The sequence below is a fragment of the Rattus norvegicus genome, chromosome 5, assembly GCF_021556685.1.
Source record: "Rattus norvegicus strain SHRSP/BbbUtx chromosome 5, alternate assembly SHRSP_T2T, whole genome shotgun sequence".
Classification (NCBI taxonomy): Eukaryota; Metazoa; Chordata; class Mammalia; order Rodentia; family Muridae; genus Rattus; species Rattus norvegicus.
Window position 1 is genome coordinate 156,203,421 of NC_141538.1, and position 14,471 is coordinate 156,217,891.

General features: G+C 49.4%; 1 protein-coding gene across 50 annotated transcripts in view; it reads left to right on the plus strand.

The window, feature by feature from the left end:
• The first annotated feature begins 4,656 nt into the window (after positions 1 to 4,656).
• Eif4g3 (eukaryotic translation initiation factor 4 gamma, 3) overlaps positions 4,657 to 14,471 on the plus strand; it is a 220,356-nt gene continuing 210,541 nt past the window's right edge. For 25 of the 50 annotated variants that reach the window (XM_087548409.1, XM_087548411.1, XM_087548412.1 and 22 more), the window contains exon 1: positions 4,905 to 5,381. In XM_087548409.1, the coding sequence (XP_087404535.1) occupies positions 5,155 to 5,381 (227 nt within the window). In that variant the 5' untranslated portion in view covers positions 4,905 to 5,154. 50 annotated transcript variants of the gene reach the window in all.

A 14,471-nucleotide genomic window follows, 5' to 3' on the forward strand; every position in this document is an offset into this window, starting at 1 on the left:
GCCCTGGGTTCGGTCCCCAGCCCCGAAAAAAAGAACCAAAAACAAAAAAAACAAAAAAAACAAAAAATACCAAAAATTGATGGGGGGGGGTGGGGGACTAATTAGAGCTGGGGTTGTAGATCCTTGGTAGTTTGCCTTCTATGCACGCACAAGGTCCTGGTTTACCACAACACGGGGAGGAGAGCAGGAGAAAAAGGAGCAAGAATGAATGCTTCTAGAACAGATGGACTGGACATGGTGGGAGGCTTATAGTCTCATTTACTTGCAAGGTTCAGGCAGAAGGATTGATTGCTGGGGCACAGGAGTTGGAGTTAGAGGGGCAGCCTGGGCAACACAGTGAGAGCCTGTCTCAAAAAAAAAAGAAAGAAAGAAGGAAAAAAAGAAAAGAAAGAAAAGAAAAAGAAAGAGAAAAAGAAAAAAGAAACTTAAAGGGCCCATCTGAACCCAGTACCAGTTCACATTTACTCAGACGGTAATTGCCCTGAGACTATCCATGAGCGTTCTTTCAGCTCATAGGGAATTCAGGGTTTTGGCCCAGGTTGCTGTGGGCTCTGGGTATAGCAGGCAGCCACCCAAAACGACAATGCTCCTCTAGGGCATGAGCTGTGTCTGTTGTAGGATATTCCGGCCCTGTTCTCTATGTGGTGAGGCTGAGCCTGGGCTTGTGTTGTCGGGATTCCTGCGGGGTAACATAAAATCCTCTGGCAATTCACAATTATTAAGTCGTTCGAATTTCATAGCCCATTTGAGTGCTAGCCACATCAGAGGGATTTTTAAAGGACAATGAAATGTCTCTGCGGAAGTGAATCATAATGGGTAAAGCATACCAAAAAATTACTGCATGCCAGGGAATCCCTGGGTAAGTGTTCCCTGTTTATTCCCTAAACCCCGGGAGGTGGGGAGTGCTTTACAGAGGAGGAAAACCTAGGCTCAAGGAGATTAAGAACGTTCTCTAGGGGCTGGAGAGATGGCTCAGTGGTTGGGAGTGTGTGCAGCTTGTGCAGGAGCCCTGAGTTCAATTCCCAGCACTAAGGTCAGGTGGCTTCACAAAAGCCTGTTAACTCCAGCACCAGGGGACTTGATGTAGCTCCTTCTGGTCTCTGCGGGGGGGGGGGCCCCAGCATTCGTATGCACGTACCTTCCCCCATCCCTTCCAATTCCATAAAAGTAGAGCCTTTCATGACTACTGTGAATCCCTTCCCCTACTCTCAAATGGCCTCAAGATTTAGCCTAAATCTAAGATCTTTCATAAACCAGTCTCCTCTTTTTTCCCTTTCTCTCCCTCCCTCCCCCTTTTGAGACAGGGTTTCTCTGTTTTAGCTCCGGCTTTCTTGGAACTCACTATGTAGACCAGGGTGATCTCAAACTCACAGAGATCCACCTGTCTCTTGTGGGATTAAAGGCATGCAACACTATGGTCTGGCTCTGGGACTCCTCTTTTAACCTTAGCAGCCTCCTTAATCTCTTGGCAATGAAGCTCTCATCACTTGGGCCTGCTTCTGTTACCTTCATTCCTCGAGTGGGGCCTGGGGAGTCTTAGGCCTGACAGAGGGGACTTTCACTCATTAAGCTGTTTTGACATCGTCATGGAAAGCTTAGTGAACAAAGAGCTGAGATCAGATTTTTAAATGTTTTTATGTGTATGGGTGTTTTACCTATTATCTGTGTATGTATGAATCTAGTTCCCAAGGAGACTAGGAGGCGGCGATCTGGAGTTCCAAAGGCGTGAGCTGCCTTGTGGTCTAGGAATTGAACCGGGGTCCTCTTGGAGAACAGCCAGTGTTCATAACCTGTGAGCCTTCTCTTCAGCCCCCAGATCAGATTTTCTTGCCAGGTCTATGTTTGACGATAGGGTTGCTATGCTGAGGGCGAGACGTCTAAAAGGTCCTTTCTCAGGTTGGAAGCCCAGGACTTCCTTTTAGATGTCATACAAATTACCTTTCACGTCCTTGAGGCTTTATTTCTTTATTGGTGAATGAGGTGTAACACACATTTTACAGTGTTGTCAGGGAGTTAACCTCTGAAAAAATGTCTACACATAGTAGGTGTTCAGTGTTAGCTGCTCCGTAGGATGTGGGGGTGTCTAGAAGGGTCGGACTTCCTGTACTCAAATACAAGTGTCAGCAAGCACTCAAACCTCGGCTGCAGGGTCAGTTTTGCAAGAAATGAACAAAGGACAATTGTTCTACCACTGATCTACAGCCCTTGCCCCAAGGTCATGCTTTTGGAAGAATGGAGAGAGCCTGTCTCTATAACTTTGCTCGCCAAGCTCCTCCCACTTTATTGCCTGAGGTCAGAATCTTATCTAGACCTTAATATTATTTTGCCCAGGATCTGTCCTGTTTGAGGTTGATAATGCTCACAAAATGCTTAGCAAAGGCCAGGCGCGCACTAATTGCATGATGCTTGTGGCTATTATTAAGATAAAGAAGGAAGCTAGCTCAGAAAAGAATAGCCATTAGGCAATTATCAATCTGTTATCAGCCTCGAGTAAACAGGGAAGTCAAATCTTTCTGCTGGGAACAGATTTTGATTGGGATAAAGAAAAGCCTGAGATCTCAGAAACCTGAAATGAGACTCTGGGGGCCGAAAGGACCATTTGGGAATCTTTCCTGGACTTAGGCAAGCCTGGAGAGGAGTGGAGAAATCCACACTTAAGTAACCTGGGATAACAAATTTATACGGTGGAGCATGCTGAACTAGGAAATAGCTGTCCTGGTCCAGAGGCGGGAGGAGGCCTTCCTTCTAATGCAGGGCACTGTGGAGGCTCGGACAGCTAGAGGTAGTGGGGAGCAGGCCACGTAGCTTTTATCCTACAGGGAGCACCACATGTAAAGCTTTAGTTAAAAACAAAACAAAACAAAAAAAAGAGGGCCTGGTGGTGAGTGCCTATAATCCCAGTACTTGGAAGGTAGAGAGGCAAGATGGATCAGGAGTTCAAGACCATCCTCAGGCATATAGAGAGTTGAGGCTAGCCTGGGCTACTTAAGACCCTCCCTCAAAAGACAAGCAAGTGGGCTGGAGAGATGGCTCAGTAGTTAAGAACACTGACTGCTCTTTCAGAGGTTCTGAGTTCAAATCCCAGCAACCACATGGTGGCTGACAGCCATCTGTAATGGGATCTGATGCCCTCTTCTGGTGTGTCTGAAGACAGCGACAGTGTACTTATATACAATAAATAAATAAATCTTTAAAAAACAAAAGCAAGCAAGGCAACACACCCCCAAATACCAACAACCACCTCCCCCACTCCGAAATCCACCAGTGTAGCAGGAGTCAGACACTGATCTTGTGTTTGTGTTCATGTGTATGGAGGCCAGAGGACAACCTCAGGTGTCATTCACCAGAGGGTGCTGTTCACCTTTAATTTGGAGACAGGGTCTCTCATTGGCCTGGAATTCATCAGAGTGGACTGTGGCCAGTGAGCCTCAGGGAACTGTTGGCTTCCACCTCAGGGCTGGGATTGTAAACACCTGCCTCACACCAGACTTTTCCAGAGTAAATTCTGGGGACTGAACTTGGGCCCTCATGTTTGGAAATCAAGAACGCAGGACACTAATTTTACCTCTGTCCATGTTGGTCATGTGTCCTTGGCAAAGACTCCTGTCAGTTTTGAGCCATCTCAAAAAATTATTTTTTTTAAGTAGTGTAGATGACAGTTAAACCTCTTTGGACCCCAGAGTCTTCATTGTAAGAATAGGCGTTTATCTATTTCTTGGGATTATATGAGCTAATAAAGTATTCTGTATCTGCACAGTGCCACATGTCTGTGACTCCTTTTCGGCTAATGTGTACTGGGGACAATATCCCTATGGAGGGGTGCAGGTGGTATGCAAAGTGTGAGTGGGGGTGGGGAGGAGAAGACCTTATCAACAAGTGTTACCCAAGCCAAGGAGAATGAGGAGCAGACTACAGGTTGTAACCAAAGGCCATCCAGTCTTGAGGAAGGTTGTGGGAAGATATCCATTCTACAGAGCTCAGGGTCAAAGTTTCTGGTAAGGCAGGCCATTTTGCATCGTAGAAGGCAAGGCTCATCCTAGAGAAGGTGGAATCCAGTTTCTGAATCCTCTCCATCCCTTCCCAGCCAGGAACCCTGGGGCAGTCACTTTCTTCTCCGGGCTTCCTCTGCAAAATGGGGCTCCTCGTTCCATTTCGCACTTAGGGCATCTGAGGACGACGTGTCGACATAATGCCCAGGACTTGCGACGTCAAGGGCCGGCGAGTGGCATTTGTTATGTTAATAACTCCTTGCGGCGGGCGGGTTCCTATCTGTCGGTTTGTGCTCTGGCTTAGCGGTTCCCTCCACAGAGACTCGGTTTTTCCGCTCCGCCGCCTCTCGACGTTTGCTTGACAGGTCTCGGCGGACAGCTGCCTCGGGTGCGGTTCTTCGAGGCTGGGCTCTTTCCCTACAGACCTCTCCTCTGGTCTCTACCTCAGCCCGGCACCGAGCCGCGGGGAATCTCAGCGGTCCGGGATCACCGATCTTTGCCGAGAAAGAGTGTCAGCTCCTGCGGCGTTCCCGAACAGCGGCCGAAGACGCTCCCGAGCGCTCCCGAAGAACCCCGGCCGCTCGCAGTCTCCGGAAATAGCCGAGGGAGCTTTCCACCCTCGGTCTGCCGAGTCCTTCCGAAAAGGGCCGAAAAGCTCCGAGCGGCCGTCCTGCCGGACTGCTGGAGGCGGCCGCAGCGCCATGTTGGATGCTCTGCTCGTTGAGTGAAGAAAATCCGTCCGCATCGCCCGAGCCCCGCTACCGAGAAGGGCGCCGCTTCCCCCGGGGAGGGGGACAGAGACCCCCCGCCGCCGGCCCATGAGGATATTGCCGTGAAAGGTCCGGTCTCTCCGCCTCCTGCCCCCGCCGGGTCCGGCCCCCCCCTCCCCGGGGTCGCGTTGTCACGGAGACCGGCAGCCGGTGGTGCTGGCCCGCGGGGCGGCTGCTGCTGCCCGCGGCGGCGGCGGCGGAGGCGGCGGCGGCGGCGGCGGAGGGCGTGTGTGACCGGTCCCGGCCCCCTCCTCCTCCTCCTCCCAGCCTCCCCCCGGCCCCCCGCTCCCGCCGCCTCCCCGGGTCTGCCCCCATCCCGCCCCTCCGCTGCCCCCGGCCCCTGCACCCCGGCGCGCCCGGTCCCGCTCTGGGGGGGTTGGTGGCTTCGCTTTGCCATGAGTTTACCGCAGAAACCGGCTCTGAAATCAGGCTCAGCGGCTGCAGCAGGAACCGGACCCGGCACCGGAGCGGCGGCGGCGGCGGCGGCGGCGGCGGCGGCGGTACCGCCTCCTCACCCGGCGGCGGCGGCGGCGGCAGCGGCGGCGGCGGCAGCGGCAGCAGCGGTAGCGGCGGCCCCTCCTCACCCGAACATCAGGGCCCTCCAGACCCCGGCGCCCCAACAGTATCCTTTTCACCTTCCAGCGGTCCAGAGCGACCCTTGGTGGGAACCTCCTTGCCTGCCGTCATAGCCCAGCAAGGAAAGGGACGGGCAGCCGCTCTGCTCCCGGCTTGAGTCGAGCCTTTGGGGTGCACCGGTGACAGCATTGCTGGGGACCCCGGGACCCTCTGCGGTACCGTGGACACTAGCTCCACCGGGCCGTGCCTCTGCAGCTCTTGTGGATCTGGGGGAACCCTGCCCTTGCTGCTCCCTCCCCTTTATTGGGCAGAATTTGCTGGTGCCTGGGACCAGCCCTGCAGGCAAGGCTTTTTTGATTGTTGGGAGGCCCTGCCTTCTGCAGGGTTCCGTGGCCTCTCTAATTATTATTTAGAATACATAGTAAAGTTTATTGCTAAATTTCCTGTTCGAAACGAATCAGCTCATTCCTGAGGTAAGTTGGGTCTTCAGTCTTCAGTGCGAGTGTAGGAAAAGCACTCCCCCTGGCTAGTGTTTAGTTTTGTTTATATTTTATCTTATTTTTTGAGCAATTAGAGTTGTGTTGTGGCTTGTGGTGGAACCGGCTAAGGAGGAAATGTTACACTGGGCGCTTCCCTGTCTTTGACCTTTTTGAAGGAAGAGGAAGTTAACTCACATTACCCAGCACCCCCAGAAGTCTCACTTCTTCCAAGATGGGTGTTACACTGTACATCTTTTTAAAGGGCTTTAGTAAGTTTGCTCCTTCATAGACTTGATGTCTGGAGGGTACTCGGGCCCTCAAGGATGTGTCTTAGTTTTGAATGTGTCTAATTTCTTGATAGAGAAGTTGGGGCAGCTTTGATTGAAAAATCTTGGTACCTGGTGTTTTAGTCAGTATTAAACTTCAAATTCATGGCTCCCCCATGGAGCTTCAGCAAGGTGGTTGGTGTCCCGTCCCCTTCCCCACTGGGTTCCTCTATGTAGCCCTGGCTGTCCTAGAACTTGCGCTGTAGACTAGGCTGCCCTTGAACTCAGAGACACGCCTGCCTCTGCCTCCCGAATGCTGGGATTAGAGGCATGCGCTACACTACTTGGCAAGCTAAGGTGTTTGTTACCTATCTGAGAAGAACATTTCAGCATTTGCCCCTCCTCCCCACATTCTTGTACTTGTCCAAGAATCCACAAATGATTTTTGGATGTCCCCTGCGCTGTATGGTTCTCGCATTTGACTTTTAAGATGGGAGTGTGTTTGAGCTTGTCTTTTTGTGTAGTTTGATTCTTGCCTGTATCAATTACTTTGAGAAGGGAAAAACGCTTCCCTTCTTGGGTCACCTCAGGTCATTGTTTGTTTTCTGTCAAGCGTCCTTTCTGCGTTCTTTACGTATTGTTAGTCCACATCTTAGTGCTTCAGTGCTGTCTGTGTGCTGATTTCATAACGTTCTGACCCTGCACCGTTCTGTTCAGTTCCTCGCTCACGGCTGAGAAAGTTGCACGTTCATGGAAAACCCAGTTACTTCTGACCCACATGCGCAGCTACTGGCCTGTGGAGGAGTAGGTTGGCTGCTCAGCCTGCTTCAGGGTAGAATTGGGTCGCTCCAGTCCGCCTAGCTTGGCTACCTAGCTTCGCTTCATACTTCTTTCACATTCCCTTCTCATTTTAGGGTTGTTTTTCTTGATGGCCTGTGTTCGCAGGTTTCTGTCTCCGGGCCAAGTGAGTTATCTATCCCTTACCTGCCTCTTTAAGCTGTTAGGCTGTTAAACCAGAGGAAGTGCACAGTATGTGCTCTTGACAGAAGAGCAAGTAAGGGATTGCTGTGTTGTTTGTGACAGTGCTTGGCGAAGTTGGTGGCTTCATTGGATACAGAGCGGGGTACTGAGTAGCCCTCGTGTGCTTTTTCTCCTTATACCTCACAGCTGAAGGACTGGAAAAACTTGAAGCTGGTTACAACTTGGAAGTAATGGTTGGAGCTCCACTTAGGTTTTATCTTTTCTGTAAAATAGACGATGCGGTGGGTAATGGGAATACGTTTAAGGTGCTCTTTACAGTAGAGATTATTCTGAACCCTTCATGGCAATGTCGGCACCAACCATGTTGCTTTAAGGTTCTGTTTTGCTTCATGTCATGGCGGCTGACATTTTATACTTGATGTAGTCTGTGATTCCTGCTTTATTCCTGGCAAGATGACACTGCTGAATAAGCATCTGACTAGATAGTAAAGGAAGTGTAGGCTAGAGCCACCTCAGAACACAGCCGTGGTAAAATGTCGTCACCTGGTAACGGAAGAGGTCAGAAATGCAGTAGAGCATTGTGCTTTTCAAACCGGAGGGGATGTGGGAATTCGGGCTTGGTGCAGATGCAGTCGTGCAGTAAGCTGGTGCCGTAGAAGCCCTTGGGGCTGGAGTCGGCTCTTTCCATGCCTTCCAGCATGTGGTGGAGTTGCTGCAAGTGAGTTAGTAAGCAGTGCACTAGAAAGTGTGTTGGAAGGAGTCGGCTGGCCGGTGTCCTTCATCCGTGCTGAGTGTTCAAGTGTGAGTGGAAATGAAGGGAAGTGTTGAAAACACGGGATTTGAGGGGAAGCCTGAAGCTGGAAGCAGGCATCAGTGTTGAACTGCAGGACCCTTGAGACCACTTGAAGGAGAAATGGCCACATTGACTTCAAAGAGTCAATGGATGTTTGCTAGCAGAGCGAGCGAGGTATGGGATGGCAGGCCCGGAAGGAGAAAAAAACACCCTAACACGAACAGTACTCAGAGCAAGGAGAACATGCTGCGAGTGTCCCTCACAGACACTGGAAGCTTCTGCTTGGTGAGACCGCAGCTTGGGAATGTTTGTCTTGATGTGCTCAACTGAGCTTCCCCGTTGAGGTTGAGGTGGCTCTGATGAGAATCTTGACGATGGTCATCCTTTTTCTGGCTGACAGAATAACTAACATTTTGATCAAAAACCAGTCATGCTTAAGTTCTTCAGGGGGTTACTGGGTCCCCCATTAAAATCCCAGCTCTTTAGATTTGAGACTGCCTGCCCACGTTTCAGAAAATTCTGGATAAATGAACTCGAGTTAGGTGCGCATTTGAGCAGAAGTATTTTCTGTATGTTAGGAATACAGTATCCGTCTGTGTCGGAGGCTGAGGCTGTGATTCAGGGAATCTTCTTTCTTATTTAGGGGCAGCCAGTTAAGCCAGTGAGACACAGTAGTTTCTTTCCAGGAACAGAACTAGGTAGAGACCGGTGTCAGCCAGAAGAGGACTTGTGTCTCTGGCTTCTTTGTCATAAGTGTTCTTTCTATCTTTGCAATATTCCTATTTCTTTTTTTAATCGTCTCTCCCCTGGACATTAAGTTGGCCTTAGCTGGTGAAGTGTGTGATGTTCCGCTCTGATAGCGAGGTCTGGATAATAACACCCATTTTCAGTACCTGCTGCTGTAGAGGTCGTACATGCAGCATTCTATTTAAGTTTTCCGAGACTTCTAATGAGGTAGGTGTCTGTTTTACAGACAGGGGTACTGATAAGCAGAGAAGTTAATTTCCCGGGTCACCTGTGCCAGTGAAGGGTGGTGTGTGAGCAGACTAGTGGCCTGTGGTGGCCTTCTTACTTGGCTGGGTGAGCAGCCTGTGTGTGGGCCTGGGAGGAAGTGTCAGTACTCCGCTGCATCCGAGAGAAGCCGTGCTGAGGAATGTAGAACACAGCCATGGTCTAGGGTTTTAAGTTGTTCACAACAGCATACTGCTAGACAAATAGGCTATCTTCCCCCACTGAGCCTTAACAGCATGGAGGTCCTCCAGTGGACTTAGTTCATGGTTCTGCTTGTTCACGAGTCAGCAAGGCCTCCAGCAGAGGGTCACGGTAGCCAGCAGTTGGAATTCTGAGGCTCTTGTGGCCAGCAGCTCCGAAGCCACTCCGTCAAGAAAGTGTCAAGTCTTCAGAGGCAGAAGCAGGCAGATCTAGAGTTGAAGACCAGTCAGGCCACACAGTGAGACCCTGTCTCAAACCAAGCCAAACCAAACATTTTTGAAGGCAAATCCTCATGGAGGGAGAAAAGAGATGGCAAAGTGGTAATGAAGAGGGAGAGCCCTCCCAGGTGCCTAGTCAGAGCACATCTGCTGCCTCCAGCCAGTTGACTGGCCACGGATGGGTGGGTTTGGTCACCTGAGAGTTGAAGCTTGTCACAGGTTGCTTTTCTATATTGAGGTTTATGATGAATCTTGAGGGCGATTCTTTAACAAGTTTGACAGCATCTTTTACACGCAGTGGAGAGAATGGCTCCGGTGTGTGTTTACAGATTTATTTGTATTCATTTACTTACCACCTGCTGTGCCTGGTTGCTAGGTGTAGGGTTGAGATAACCTTTACCCTCAGAGAGATTGGTCCCAACAGGCAAGTAGGATACGATCGAGATAAGACTTGGTGACCACTCTGCTGTGAGTCCGGTGTGCGGACAGGAGTCAGGGCTTCCTGGAGGGAGTTAACATCTGAGCAAGGTAGAACCATGAGTTGTCAAAGGATTCTTATTCTCCTGCTCGAACTGTCCTCTCTGAGGCTTACTGCCTGCGTCTGCCAACCTAGGCCTAGTCCTGGAAGCTTCTCGCCTCTGTACAATCTTATCTAGGCCTAGAATGTTGTCAGCCACTACCCTTGTTGACTAAGCTCACCCTTTCTAGTTCTTTATGAGCTGAGGCTGACTGGTTCAGCTCAGCTGTCTTGGCTCAAAACTCCTCTCCACGCTGACTAATTCAATCTTGCTGCTTTCTCTCTTGGCCACTTCTGAATTAGTTTGACCTCTAACTCTGTCAGTCTGTCTGATCTTCTGACTCCTCATTCTCTGGCTCATTTTGTCTTCACTTGTGTCTAGCTTGATCTCTCTCTAACCTCTCTCTGTAAAACTGTCCTGATAAAACTGCCTCCTTCCCCCTCTCTACATTGTTCTCTTAGTAGCTTCCTTCTCTCCTCTCTTCTGAGGGTTGGGCAGATCCTTTTCTGTCAAATCTTTCTCTGATTCATCACTTTATCTGCCACTCAATTAGACATCATTTTTTAACATGACTGCTTCTTTCTACAAACTAACTTTACCTTCATTGTTTGGGATTAAAGGTGTGTGCTAAGGGCTGAACCACACCATAGCAAGAAAGTCCCCCCACCCCCCACACTAAACTCTGGGTTCACAGAATGATTAAGAGTCCTGCAGCAATGAGTAATTCCTGTTCTGGAGCTGCCCCGCCAGCTGGGCTTTACTCTTACGCCTGCCTCTCCCCTGTTGTGGGGAACTGGAGGAAGTACTGTAGACAATGTAGTTGTTACAGAGTCAAGAGTGTTTTGTACCTGATGGGATGGGCATGTGTGCCCACCCCCCCTTAACCCTAGAAGCCCATTTTCCTTTTGGGGCACCTAAGAGCGCTGGTTGTCCCTGTTTGGAGCCTGGATGTGGTCCTAGCACTCCTGGAGGCTCACAGCTGTCTGTAGCTTCAGTTCCGGGGATCCGTGCTGTCTCCTGACCTCCACAGGCACACCCATGGTATGGTGCACAGTACACATAAAATAATAAAAGAAATAAATCTAAAATCTCTACAAAAGGCCGTTGACCTTTTGATAATAGACTTTGACTTTGAAATAATTTCTTTTAACCTTAAAAGACCAGATGGAGCTTGATAACATTCAGCAGTGCTGGGTGTGAATTAGGCAGGGTTTGTGTTCGCTCTCACTAATTGAGTTAGTGTTGAGTCAGGGTCTTGTGTAGTCGGCCTTAAAGTCTGTCACTTGGGGTTGACCTTGAGCTTCCTGGACTTCTGGTTCTCCTGGGTCTTTCTCCGGGTTTTCCACTGTAATAGGAGTGTTATATTGGGTTGGTCACATTGAGTTCCACGGAGCATCTGTGTTGCTTTTCTCCAGCGAAGGGGTCAGTGATCTTGAATCCCAAGGGTTTGGGATTTTGAAGATGTGCTTTGAGGTGTGTTTTGCTATTGCAGGTATAGGGTGGGGCTTAACTGGATCAGTTAATGATATCTGTGTGTGTCTGGTGGCAGCTTTTTGGTCTTCCTAGAATGCTAACGTGGAACCACAGGAAGAGGCTTGCTGGCTGGGGCTTCCCACCAGACTTAGCCTGAGACCCAAGTGTCTCTGCGGTTCGTGTTCTAGACTGTATAAAGTTGGTTGTGATGGTTTGAGAGTGGAAAGTTGCCATGGTCAGTGACAACTGGGTGTCAAGTGATGGGCTTAGCTCTGAGGCATGAGGGAGAATGGGTTCTGGAATAAACTGTTGTGTGGGACCTGTTTTTCTGTAGGGATGGGATTTTGAGATAATGCAGTAAGAAAGGATTTCCTGATGGTTAGCCCTGCAGACTACTTCAGCAGAGCTGAAGCACCGCCGAGATTGTGTGGGTGAAATGCCGCAGGGTCTCATGCGACTTCTGCGTTCTCAGATGACTTCCAGTTCTTTGGCTTGCTGCCACCCAGGAGAAGCATTTCACTCTCTGTAGCCTCAGCTGAAATTGGAGACAGTTCAGTCTATTTTAAGTGCGTTTGAAACTCGTCAGGTTTTACGACCTTTATTAACTAGTAGCTTCTTTGTGTTTTTTGAGCCCTGCGTGCTTCCTGACTCTGAGGATGCGAGAATGTAAGCGCCATAGAAGCAGGTGTGCTGTGTGTCCTGTTGGCGGTGGCTTGCCAGGACCGAGGCTAGTGCTTAGTTTTAGGGATACTGCGCATGGCATCTTAACTCACTTTCAGCATTCAGGGATGCCCTGCAATTGTCTTGTACTGATATATGATTAAATAGGAAGTCTGTGATTTCCTTTGAGATAGAATAGTGTTGACCCAGTTTATAAAACTGAAGTGGCTAAGTTGGGTTTGAGGGTTAGATAATGGGGGTGAGGCCTGGGGTGTCACGGAAGCAACAGGACCAACATCTGTAGTTAGATTCAAAACAGGTTTATCATACTCAAGTAACATTAGGAGATTACTATGGAGACCAGGCTGGCCTTGAACTTATAGAGAGCTGCTGCCTCTGCCTCTGCCACTCAGGTGCTGGGATGAAATGCATTGTCAGTGTGCCTGGCTTTAGTAGGAAATATAAAAAAAGAAAAAAAAAAAAGAACTACATATATGTGTCCTCTCACGTGATCTTGTAAACCCTCCGCACTGTGATGTTAGACTTCACTTGGAATCCCTTCCTGCCAGTCCCTAAGCAAGGTTGGGATTCAGAAGGGTTTGGGCTGGGTCGGCGTCTCCTTTAGCCTTTAGTGCTGGTGTTCCTTTGTGGGCCACCTCCCCTGGCTTCTAGGGGGGATTTCGTGGAGGATGGCCACTGAGCCGCTCTCCCTGGCTCTTGTATTCTCTTAATATACTTGTTTCGGGTTGCATTCCTGTCCGAACACGAGAACAGCTAACTGTGTGCTGACCTGAGCTAATTTCAGTGATCTCAGATTCGGTTAGGTTTTTGGAAAATAAGGCCATGTTATCTACAGTTTTATATTTTTTCTTTCTTCGTACTATTTATTTTTGTTTGTTGTTTGTTTTTCGAGACAAGGTCTCACTGTGTAGCCCTGGCTGCCCTGAACTCAGTCTGTACCAGTCTGGCTCAAACAGACCCGCCTGCTGCCTCCACCCAAGGGCTGGGGCTAAAGGTATGCGCCACCACTTGGGCTTTCTTTCTTGGCATTTCTGAAATGGGATTTTGATATGTAGTCTATAGGTTATTGGCTTCAAACTCATGGTGATCCTCCTGCCCCAATCTCTCCCCACCATGACCCTCTCCTCACCATGACCCTCTCCCCACCATGACCCTCTCCTTGATGTCATAATTTGGTTTCAGGAAGTGCTAATGATACGGGAAGATTTACAAGAGATCTGACGGGTTAGGGAAGCAGAGCTGAGGTGGAGACAGAGGAGTTAGGAGTGACGGGGTAAAAGTAGATGGAAGGAGAAAATTACTCAGCTGTAAACCGTTGAGAATGGACCTTTGAGGGTAGAAGGAAGTCCTGTTAGAAAGGCTGAGGCACCGCTTGGCTTCTTTCTAGGCTTTACTAGGCTTGGAAAACGAAATAGAAGAAACTCGAGGGCTGACTGGATGTGGGGGAAGGTGGGGTCTGCTACCAAATCCCGTCTGAGTCTAACCACAGGAACCCATGAGGTGGAGAGCCGACCTCCACCAGCTGTCCCTTTACTTTCTGTGTCTTGTGCTTATGCATGTACGCACGCTCGTACAAGCTGGGTGTGGGAGGTGGACACCAGAGGATTAGAAGTTCAAAATGAGACACTCTCAAAAGAGCACACCCACCCTACCCCCACTCCCAGAAAACAAACAGCTTGATGCAAAGGTGAATGAATGTAAGGAAAAGGTCAGGGGCTGGGGGTCACAGGGAAATGATGTACAGTATTGGCCACTATGAAGCAAACTATTCCTACGAGTCCTGTGTGAGCGCTTGGAGTACCAGATTCTGGTGGTGGAATGCTCCTAAAGTGTGTGTGTCAGAGGACAACTTACAGGGGTTGTCCCCTCTCCTCTTCCTTTGTGACTGTTGAACTGAAGTGTCCAGGCCTGCATGGGAAGCTGTCATGCTGGCTCCCCATTTACTTATGTGACATAGGTCAAACTTTGTACCCTTGCCTGGCCTGGAACTTGCTCCATCCACTAGTCTGTGCTTAGACTCAGAGATCTGCCTGACTCTGCTGCCTTAGCGCCAGAATTAAAGGTGTGTATCATGATACCTCGCTTATTTTCAAACAGTTTTATTAAGATCTAATAGACATACCATAGGAATCACTCATTTAGAGACTACAGTCCATAGTTTTGAGCCATTCAGAACCATATGAAAATTGTTCAGCTAAGGAAACATGTTTCCTTATGTGTCAGTAGGTGTTTGCCTGTCTCTCACCACATGTGTGCATTGCTCATGGAGCCCAGGAGGAGGTGCTGGATCCCCTGGAACTGGAGTTAAAAGGGTTGAGAGCACCATGTAAGGGCTGGGACTAAAACCCAGGTCCTCTGCAGAAGCAACAGATACTCTTAACCACTGAGCCACCTCCCTGGCCCCTTTCACTATAGTTTTAGAACACCCCAGAGTGATCACTGGGCCTTCTGTTTTCCTGAGTTCTCCTCCTGCTAAGTGATTGTGAATCCTCCATATATATTTACCTGGTTCTTC